At 38.1% G+C, this 11,560-nt stretch overlaps 1 protein-coding gene and 1 long non-coding RNA gene across 4 annotated transcripts in view; one reads left to right on the forward strand and one right to left on the reverse strand.

Annotated features, from left to right (window-relative positions):
• Positions 1-6,434, reverse strand: part of LOC122995088 (rho guanine nucleotide exchange factor 12-like) — a 44,645-nt gene extending 38,211 nt beyond the window's left edge. Inside the window, exons 1-2 of one of the 2 annotated variants that reach the window (XM_044370084.1) lie at positions 6,347-6,434; positions 5,582-6,266 (exon numbers count right to left, since the gene is read on the reverse strand). In XM_044370084.1, the coding sequence (XP_044226019.1) occupies positions 5,582-5,613 (32 nt within the window). In that variant the 5' untranslated portion in view covers positions 5,614-6,266; positions 6,347-6,434. Of the gene's footprint in view, positions 1-5,581; positions 6,318-6,346 lie in introns of those variants that run through there. The other variant, XM_044370083.1, reaches the window with a different exon arrangement.
• An 842-nt stretch (positions 6,435-7,276) lies between these two features.
• LOC122995695 lies at positions 7,277-11,543 on the forward strand. Of its 2 annotated transcripts, none has more exons than XR_006406841.1 (4): positions 7,277-7,923; positions 8,301-8,383; positions 9,617-9,832; positions 10,635-11,543. It is a non-coding gene; the product is annotated as an uncharacterized LOC122995695 (long non-coding RNA). The 2 variants fall into 2 exon arrangements; XR_006406840.1 differs by having other exon boundaries at positions 9,683-9,832.
• The last annotated feature ends 17 nt before the right edge of the window (positions 11,544-11,560 follow it).

Genomic DNA, 11,560 nt, shown 5'->3' on the forward strand with positions numbered 1-11,560 from the left:
AGAACATCACTAAAGAAGTCCAACAAGGCAAGAAACAGACGGGTTGTAAACTAGAGCTGCAACTAACGATTTTTTTCATTAAAGATGAATCTGTTGGTTATTTTCTCTATTAATCGATTAGTTGAATGGTCTATAAAAATGTCCGAAAATGTGTGATAAATGTTGATCGCTGTTTCTCAAAGCCCAAGATGCAACCTAAAATGTCTTGTTTTGTCCCAACCAACAGTCCACAACCCAAAGATATTCAGTTTACTGTCATAAAAGACTAAAGAAACTAAAAAATATTCACATTTAAAAGCTGGAACCAGAGAGTTTTTGCATTTTTTCTTTAAAAAAATTGGTCAAATTGATAAATCAGTTAACAAAATAGTTGGCGATTAATTTTCTGTCAATCAACTAATTACTATAATCTCTAATCTCCAAACCTCTATATTAACGTTAAAGGAGTTGACCAAACAAAAATTGACTATTTTGATAACTGAGTCATTGTTCTACTATTTTTTCAAGCAAAAATGCCAAAAATGTGTCGGTTCCAGCTTCTAAAATATGAGAATTTGCTGCTTTTCTTTTTGGGCTGTTGGTCAGACAAAACAAGACATCTGAATGAGTTACCCTGGAGATAAGATGGGAGGGTTTTTTCCTGCTTTTTGACATTTCATAGACTAAATGAAAATAATCAGCAGATTAATCAGTGATAAAAAATGATCATTAGCTGCAGCCCTACGGCAAGTATAATATATAGATCAAAACTGAACCAGGAAGTTTCTCTTTCAAATAAATTTGACTAACATGTCGGCTTGTTTAAAACGCGTATGTTCAGCTGGCTGTTTGTGTTTGTTGTCCTGTTGGACTATTTTTAGCCATGTTCCCTGATCTCTGAAACTCTACTTTGGCGAGAACATCATCATACTGATAAAACCAAAAGGACCGGTTATCACTCCTGCTGCTTCTACCAAACTTCCAGGGAACTCAGATTATTTTTGTAACCTGCTGCGCCACATGTCCAACAAGACCAAGAATGCAGTATTCTACAGGAAGGTCTGTGTCTTGAGGCTACGCAGATAAGAGAACATGTCCCCTGCTGGGAATTGTCACATCCAGACAGTAAAATATCACAAATGTTAGGAGAAACCTAGCAGGCAGTTCAAATTGAATTCTTCTCACTGAGAAACCTTTGAACAACATCCAAGAAGTGACCTAACCAAGCTGCTGGATTTGGCACACATGTTGCCGAGCAACTGAACCCTTTCTGCAGTACAGACTTCAGTGCCAACCTTAAAAAATCCACAGTGAAGTGTGTTGTTTAGATAATAAAACACAGACATGTACAGATGCAATTATGCACAGAGTGTCTTTCTTTGTCATTACAGGAGGGATGAAGCACCTCACAGACTTGTATTGAAAACCAGTTTGAAAAGACCAGATCAAAGTCAGCTAATTTGCAAGTAAAATAACTAAAGTTTATCTGAACAGAAACATTCACAGTTCAAACTGACACAGATGCAAGGAGACATCAGGAGCTCGGATACAAAAAAATGTAATATGTGCAGTGAATATATTTTTCTACAGTTAAAGGTTGGATCAGGGTCATCAATAAAGATGAACCTTTACCAAGTGGCATAGGATGTGATCAGTCACATCCCTCATGTGGTTCCTCTGCATAGTTAATGCAGAAAGCATGAATTCTTAAGATAAGACTGTACACGTATCATATGGTGATATAGTTGAAAATGTTATAAGTGAGGCTGGACACTAATTAAATAATATTGTTACAATGTTACGATCCAAAATAATAAAAATGAATGCTTCCAAGCAAGCTGTAAATACAAACTAGCATAATAAGTTTATGTTTGACACAAATGAAGCGTCTCATGCTTTGATTCACTTTGATTATTTTATGTGATTTTTTAATATATTTGCCGTACTGTACTGTATATTATATCAATATCAGAAAATATCACAATGAATTTTCCTGTTTGTGATTTCAACCTTATGAACCAGCTCTAGAAAAAAGGTCTACATAATGTGATAATGTCAAATATCAGTTGCAGAATTGAACAGTTTAAGTTTAAATAATTAGAATAATTTCTTAAATCTGCATTTACAGATTTGGGGGAAGTGCAATAAGTAGTAAAGACAAGACATGTTGAGTTTCCTATTTACACATCCAGCAGACACAAATCAATATTCACATTCTTTTGAAGATTTCTGTCCGCCTGACAAATGTAATTCTAATATTCACTCTATTTTTTGCTCTGTTTTGGTCTCCACGAACTATCTGACTGTCGTACATGGCAGGTAATGTATAGTGAGATCTTTCACTGAAAACAGCTGCCTGCTGCGTCTGAAAACGAGGTTGATGAGAGCAGTGAGAGTGAGCCAACAAATAAAGATGCAGACTGAAAAAACAAAACAATGAGCTGAAAGATGCTAAAAAGCTTCGAAGAGCTGAAGGGAACTCAACTGTAGAGTCGGTGATGATTCACTGTGGGTTTGTGGAATCCTTTTCACATTACACATAGCCGTTTGATCCATTGTTAAAATAAAAATACTGAGTAGTGAATCTTTTAGTCCCTTTACGCCTTGCATTAAAATGCATCTCATATCCATATTAATATGTTTGAGATCAGATCACTCTGTCCAGCTCAAATAACCAAACATCACATCCTCCTCTCGTTTGCACGACTCCAAAAAAACAACAACAAAAAAAGATGGTAGCCGTCCGTGAAGCTGCATTATTGTATGTACTTTTGCTTGCTTTTCGAATTGTGGAAAAGAGCTGTCTTGACTCAGTCCACCAGTGTCTTGAATATCGATAGCTTTCTTGCTAGTAGCTTAGCTCGCTAACTGGCTAATGGCTGCTACCTCATTGGTTTGGAACAGTCATGCGTGATTACGTATTTCTGCCTAGTTGTTATATGTGGATCGATTATGCAATTGCATTTACACTTGTGTTCAATGTGGTCACAATGCGTCCCTGAACCACCACCAGAGATGGTTTGGCTGATCAGATCACAATCCATCCTCAATGCATCTTGGGTGCATTTAAACCTGTACTTTCATGCACTATCTGACTGCAATCCGGTCACCTTAAATGACAGGCAAAGACCTGGACTTGACGATGTTTTGCACTGATTAAAACTAATTACAGATCCAAAATTCCATTATAAATCAACAATACAATCTCCAAATTTGAGCTTTATTGCAGTATGTTCTATATTTTGGGATACCAAAACACTTTTCATACTGTGACACTGGAGTTATTAACATCCATTTTCTATAACCACTGAGGAACCCACTAAACACAACACATGCAGATGCTTCCGTACAGGGAACGAAGGATCACTGCATGGTTTGACGAGTATGAAGATTATGTAAATTTTAACAGTTCAATACTTGGAAACAATACTAGGAAATATTTCCCTCTAAGAGTGAGATGAGTAAGTTCCTCCTAAATCCTAAAACTGTTGTTTTTAAATTTCCGTTTGTGTACAGATGAGACAAATGTGATACTACAGTACACAGTATGTTAGATTTAGAAGTGCTGGTTGGCGTATTTTAAACTTTGCACAGCTGCGAGCTGTTTCCCTGTTTCCACTCTTTATGCTAAGCTAGACTAACCACGTCCTAACACAACCTCCTTAACACACAATCTACTCATCTCACTCTTGGAAAAAAAAAAAGCAAAGATGTTTATGTCCCAAAATCTTTATCTGTTCATTTAAACTGTTAAGCTTGTTCTTTCTGTTCCGTCTTAGCTGGCGTTCTGGTTGACGGGTTGTCCTGAGGTGACACGTTTTGGACCATTAATGATTCTGTGAGCTTACAGCGTTCTTCTTTGAGATATTTTATCCAAGAGTTTGATACACATGAGTTTGAAGATAACATGTTTATCTCAGTCTGTCTTCTCAAAGTCATGCTTTCCAGTTCCACAGTCTGCTGGGATTTTATCTGTAATTTGTGATGGAAACATTACAGAGAATCAAAACTACACAGAAGAGGCCCATTGTTGTAAAAGGCAGCAAAGCAGAAGAGAGGCTCAGGCCTTCCTGCAGGCTGAAGGTCAAGAAATCAAATGACTTGTTTTACTTTCCGAGGCAGTCATGTGTGCCTTTATTTTGGCATTTCCTCAGAGGAAACTCCTGATAACAGAGTATAAAAATATACAAGTGACTTATGTGGGATGGAATCTGAAAAGCTGAAAGTCAACCATTAACATTTCTACAACAATTCACCTCATACAGTTCTTACAGAGGTGGACGATTGCCCAAAATGTTTCAAGTTGGTACCAACAAACTCCAGACCTCAAAGACATTATCAGGAAGTTATTTCTCTGCCAAGAAGCAGACGGCTAAAGACACAAGATAAATGCTTACATCAACCTGTGTTTCCTGTGATACGTCCAGTTCAATGAGGGGGAAGTCATATGATCATACCTTTAGATTTATATTGACATGTAGGTTATTAACACTTAACACAACCTCAAACAGTTTGTGTATGATGCTGTCAGAAGTAATGTGATTGTAGAGTCACTGAAACATATGGAGGTCATTCAGTAGCCCTCTTCAAAATACTGCTTCACTGTATAAATACTAAGGAATATGTTTAGTCCACCTTCAGTCAAGCCAGACTACAAGGAAATTGTTCCAGGGGGTCTGAGCACCTCAGCATCCTGATCTGGATGAACACAAAAATGCACAGGAGCCTCTGGGCAAGCTTTTAAGGGCCGCAGGTAAAGAAACAATCATTCCAGGAAGATGAACCAGCTGGTTTTGACCAGGGAAGCTTGTTCCTCCGCTTTAGATTTTATACAGGGAACACTACATTTTAACTTGCCCCCCAAAAAAAAAAATCCCTGATAACATAGAAGGTATAAGATGAGTTAAGACCTCAAGGAAATAATCAAAGCCTGGCGTTCGCCTTGGCGTATATCAGGTGAATCAAACACATTTACATTTACTATGATTCAACTTACAAATTGAATCCCTCATTATTCCACGCAGCTACCGTCTCCCACCACAAAGGGTAGTGAAGAGGGCAAACTAGTTTAGAAAACTGATGCTTTACAGAAATGTAGAGTTCTTAAGGTGAATAACTTGATGGCTGAATTACCCAGGTTACTGAAATAAATGGTAAAATAACTTAAAACACTTTCTTCTTGTTGTGTTTGTTTTCCAACAAGCAGCAATATTTTTTAATGGAGTTTGCTGTGGTGCAATTAGTTGTATTACTACTCAGAAATATTCTTTTTAACTTGATGAATCATGAGGAAATGCGCTGTCAAGTAGCAATAAGCAATAGAGAAAGAAAACACTCCGTTACACCCTCTACCATCTCCCTCCTAAACTTTGGGTGGAAAAGATAGTTATTAGCATAATGTTTTAACTTATTGTTTTTTATCTTTTTAATTAACTCAGTATATTTACGGTGTACTTATGTTTTTTGGTGTGTTGTGTGTTGTATTTGTGTACCCTTTATGTGTGCTGAATGTATGCGTCCCACTTCTGCATAACCAACTGCCCCACTGGGTACAAATAAAGTGATTGATTGATTGATTGATTGAAAAGGTCATTTAGCCTACCTGTCAGTGAGTGTTGACTGTGTCCCACTCATTGGGCTTCCCTTGCGAGTTTCCAAGGTCTTCACCGAAATAACATTTTCATCACACCGTCCGGCTCTTACTATTTATTATCCTTTAGTTTGTCTCCTCTGTGTCCGTCCATATCGCAAAACGTCGACGAGTCGTTATATCCAGGGGGGAAAAAAGTTGAAAACTCCGTTATTCTGGGACTTTTTTATGACTAAACACTAAAGCCGGTCATATATTCGTTAACCAGCGACTTTAATAAATCCTAAAAATCTGCAAGGTTAGAACTTTTTTCTTGGGGTGTGAGTGTATTTCATTAGCCAGCCGCTGTCTGCATCAGCAAACACATCTGGAAAACCTGAACTACTGCTGACAACTTGCTGCTGTAAATGTTTTCACCCACGTTACCTCCAAGTCCAAGTTGAAGATATCTTTTACTTCTTAGGAAATACTTCCATGATGACACTACAGCCTTTTCCTGATGTCTCGACCCCGGGGAGAAGAATTACGTCAAACTTTGCCTGCGATTAAAAAAAAAAAACCCCAAATGAACTTATTCCTCTTATTTCCGCTCCGTCCCGTGTGTGTTGATGTGGTCGCGTTTCTGTAGCATCCTCCTCCAGGTCTCCTCACTTTAATCCGCTGACATTTGTAAAGCAGCTTCGGTTTTTGCTCCTCACTGCGATGCAAATGGAAAAATGAGACGCTATGCCCCCTCCTGCCCACCCCAGAAAGAGTAAAAAGAGGAGAAAAACCCACCTTCCACCCCGATGCGTTCAGAGCTCCTCGTACTTCCCTAAACTGCCACATTTATCGGACAGCGAGCTAACTTTTAGTAGCCTACATTTACTCAAGTAGTGTACGCCCACTTAAATACGATTTTAAGGTACTCTTACTTGAGTATTTCCATTTGATGCTACTTTATACCTCGTACTTTCTACTCCACTACATTTATTTGACAGCTTTAGTTACTTTTCAGATGAAGATTTGACACAATGGATAATATAAAAAGCTTTAAAAATACAACACATTGTTAAAGATGAAACCAGTGGTTTCCAACCTCTTTGTCTTTTGACGTCTTACAAAAAGCAGTGTGTAGTCGGGGTCACATTTCACATGTCTATGAGTTGTTAACAGCTCCACCAAATAGTGATTTTTCCCTCTAAACTTCTCACATGGTTTCATTTCAATAAATGTTCAAATGATCCAATATTTCACCAAAAATCAAAGATTAAGAGAAAAAAATCAAGAAACTGAAAACAGATTTGTGTATCAGAACTTTGTTTGTTCTTCTTTCCTCTCCCATTAATCATCTCACAACCCCTCAGATATATCTGGTGACCCTTTGGAGGGGCCTGACCCCTAGGTTGGAAACCACTGGACTAAATTAGCTAACTGTAGATAAAGTAGTTGAAACTAGCTCCACCTCCAGCAGCTACAACAGTAACATGCTGCTCTAACACTGATGCTTCACTATTAATAATCTAATGATGTCATATATGATAATATCAGTCAGAGGGACCAAACCACTACTTTTACTGCAATACTTTAACTACATCAAGCTCATAATACTTATGTACTTTTATTGTAGTAGGATTTTTCATGCAGGACTTTTACTTGTAATGGAGTATTTTTACATCGCTGTATTGGTAAGTAAAGGATCTGAATACTTCTTCCACCACTGTTTATATATACATATATGTATACATATGGACTATTCAATCCAACTAAAGACAGATGTAGGCCATTATGCAGGACCCCAGCTTTCATCTCACGGCACTTTTTCCTTGTCTACCTTGTCTTGTCTGTTTCACCTGTAACCTCAAGGACTTAGTTCATACAATACCAGTGATGGAAAGAAAATAAGTACATTTACGGTCCGTGAATGAAGTATAATTCATTTGCAGTTGTTCACGTTGTATACTGAAAACCCCATTTTGGGGATATTTCTAGATTTCATTGTATTAAGAAGTAAAGTACAATTCAGCGCGCCTGAGTGTCCAGCTTGTTCCATTATCCAACTTGTACACAGAAAATTGAAACAGGAAGTTGAGAGCCGGAAACAGAGACAGCTCGCCTTCAAAGTAAAAGTTACGCGTTTTGAAGCGTGTTAGCCGCAGATTAATTTAAGGAGAGCCATACTAAATAATTAAACAAATAGCCTAAATAATAAACACAATTCATAACTTCTTTTACACACTTTGGAGATAAAACTGTTTATGTTTTAAAAAAGAAAGAAACGGAGGTGGCGGAACCAACTCAGGGATTTTCAAAGTAAACGCAGCGTGTGTTATGGAGACTCACTGAGCCGCTGCAGACATCGACGTTACGTACAGGTGAGTCCAAATTTATGCTTGTGGTCTGGTTGTCTTGTTGTGTGCATGACTTTATCGAGGTAACCTCTCCAACCAAACACAAATTTAAATTATTTACCTGCCCACCACCGTAGTAACTGTTGTATGTTAACGTCACTCCTTTATTATTATCAGTTTTTTGCACATTATTTGGATTATTTGCTGTGAGAAATGTCGAAATATATGAATTAACTGGACCCTCTTAAATCATATATGTAGGGATTAGGGGTGTTTTGACATGCATTTTGGATTTATTAAGCTCACAAATGTTTACATTACCAGCAATGTGTTTGTGTATGCAGACTACAAAGTAAAGACATGTAAATAATATAATAAATGTCATGTGTCCTATTTGACAGGTGTGGGACCTCCGTTGATGCATAAACTCATCCAGTGACTGCACCAGGATTACCTGGAAACAGCCAGAGGAAACTAGCAGTTGGTAAGTAGAGAGCAGAGTTAAGTCCATCATTCAGACAGTGACACATTTAAGTTGTTTTGAATGTATGAAAGTGCTGTCTTGGTTTTAAGTAGTTTATTTTTTGTGTTTACATTCATATTGGGTGAACAGTGGAGCAACTGTAGCCCGCTTTTTTAGGTAGTCTGCCCACTGTAGGACAATGCAGGAGGAGGATGATCCTAAACATACAGCAAATGCAGCCAGGGAGTTTTTTGTGACCCAGCAGTGGGATGTTCTCCACTGGCATTGTCATCACCTGACCTCAGTCCAGCTGAGCAGGTGTGTCACTCACCGAAAATCAGACCAAAGGCAAAAGTTCAGTTTATAGTTCAGGTCTGACATAGAATCACCAGGGGAGATGTAAGTGTCCTCTGGGATCACAGACTTCAGACAGTCAATGACTGAAAACATTTTGACACTAAATGTTAGATATCATGATAAAGTTTGTTTTATAATTGGCCAAATTATTTTTGGTCCGCTAGAATTGGAGGACTTTAGTTACAAGTAAAAACTAAGGCTACAATTCCTACACTGTTCATCTGTGGATGTAAACACCATCAAGGTAAAGAGGAAAGATGAACCTCATAGTCATGGTTTCATTTCAAAGCCAATGTGCTGAAGTACAGATAAATTACAACAGAACTAACAAATATGTGTAATGGTGAAAATAGTCTTTCTTGAACAGTTTTAGCAGTCGTATTAGGAGCCTGCGAGGCTCTCAGGGACACTGGTGGGGAGTCGACGGGGAGCGTCGGGAGCTTGCAAGGCTCTCAGGGACACTGGCGGCTCTCCGTCAGGGGAGTCGACGGGGAGCGTCGGGAGCCTGCAAGGCTCTTGGGTCTGTTGTTGTTGTTGTTGTTTCTTTGGCCATTTCTGCGAATAGACTGTCCATTACTGTTAATTTGCACTTTTCACAAGTGGCATACTTACAGATTTTTACCATAAAGAGCAAAATGTACAATATACTACTCAACACACAATTGTGTAACTGACTACTAACAGTGAGGACTACAGTGAGTTTCAATTGACAACAACTACTGAATACTCTTTAAAGTCAAATCACTTGCATGCAAGTCTACAGTCTATTGGCAGAAACGGCAGAAGAAGAAACAACAACAACAAAATACTCTTTAAAGTCAAATTACCTGCATGTAAGTGTACAGTCTATTGGCAGAAACAAATGTTTGTGTAATGTTTGTGTGGTGCCTGTGTTAGTGAGGAGCTTTGTGGCCTCCGAGACCTTCTCTGAGTAGACTCCAGGTTCGTCATTATCCATTTCAGTAGTGACCACGTGGACAACTCTGGCAGCACGGCCTCGAATAGCCCCAGCACAGCGATCCAAACGGTCAACATCTTTCTCCTGCAGAGCGATGACACACTTATTCACATCCTCTAGCATGTGGTTCTCCGGGGACATAAAACAGTGATGCAGTAAGTTCTTTATATGTTTTGTTAGTCAAAACACAGTATAATAGTGTGTTGAGTAGTATGTTGTCCATTTTGCAGTTTACAGTGAAACAGTGCAAAGTGCAAATTAACAGTAATGTGCATTACTGTTAATTTGCACTTTTCACTAGTGCATACTTACAGATTTTTACCATAAACAGCAAAATGTATGACATACTACTCGACAAACTATTGTGTAACTGACTACTAATAGTGATGACAACAGTGAGTTTCAATTAACAACTACTGAATACTCTGTAAAGTCAAATTCACTTGCATGTAAGTGTAGACTTACATGCAATAGACTGTACACTTACATGCAGGTACTTTGACTGTGTTAAGTAGACAGCTACCATATTTTAATGTAGTTTGGCATATTGCAATAAGTAGTGTTTCCATTCATAAACAGAGAAGAACAATGTTTTTACTTGATAAATCGTGAGCAAACACGTTGTATTCAAACAGAAATAAGCAATAAGAGAAAAGTGGCATTTAGCCCACCTGTCAAGGAGTGTTTACTGTGTCATAAACTCTTATTGATTAAAACGGCTTTATTGTATTTGTACACATTTACAGTGTTTAAAAAACGATTAATGAAATTGCTGAGATCTGAAATTCTTCAACCAGCTCAGGCTGTTTTTTGTTTGTTTGGAATAGGGTTACAATGTAATGTTTGCGCTTCACTCTGCAGAATGATGTAAGTGTGTTTGACACTGGAAAGCTGTTTTCACATTCATCTGCCGAAAGTGGAAAGTTTCTCTGCGCTCATTGTAAATCTGATTTTAAGGGGACGGGCCTACGAGCATGAGTAATGACATCACAACCAGTTTGGAAGCCAGTCCTGGTCCGGTATTCACTTATCGTAAGTGGAAAGTGGAAACTTGGAGCCTCCAGTGAACAAACACTGAGGATGGACTTTACAGTGAAGTAGGAGACATCTTGTGTCCAGCAGTTAAACTTCTGATATTAAATATAATTGCATATTTATAGATTATGGAATTTTTTAAGGGAGAGGATGTCATTTTAAGGATTTTAACGTGATAATTATGCTTTTTTGATAAAAACCTATCAGACACACATTATTGTTCCAAGCAGAGTATTTTCATATGTTTTAATACATGTCTGCAGGGGATCTTTAAACTGATTTGGGAGCTGCTGTTGGCTTTGACGCAACTGCACTGTTGTAATTCACCTGTAGGTGTGTGATTTGTTGTTCATTATTAATTTTTTTATTTCTGTATTTTTAAACTTTGCTTTAAAACGATTTTATTGTGTTCATCAGTTGCTTTTATGCTGATGTTAAGCACCTTGAACTGTTATACAAATAAAATTGACTTGACTTGTAGGTGGCAGCATGGCGCCTGCTGTGCAGAAGGCACATCAAGTATCCCACACATCCCGCACATCTGCGGAATAATGACATTTTGGCAGGAAATGTGGAATAATGACACAAAGGGGTAGAGATTATTACAAAATGCAAAAGTCTGTCAGAGTGAGAAGTAATAGAGGTAAATGTAGGAGAGAAAATGTTATTTTTTTCTAGGTTAAGATTAAAACATACAAGACTCAATGCTACTTTATACTTTATCATGAAAAAGACAGTGTCAGATAAATGTGAGACTTGTAACTGCAGGGAAGCGTCTGAAAGGTTGTAGAAAGTTCAGTGTAGAAAGAGGGAGAAGGGCAGGGTGGTAAATATGGGAAGGGAGTGGA

The sequence above is a fragment of the Thunnus albacares genome, chromosome 13, assembly GCF_914725855.1.
Source record: "Thunnus albacares chromosome 13, fThuAlb1.1, whole genome shotgun sequence".
NCBI lineage: Eukaryota > Metazoa > Chordata > Actinopteri > Scombriformes > Scombridae > Thunnus > Thunnus albacares.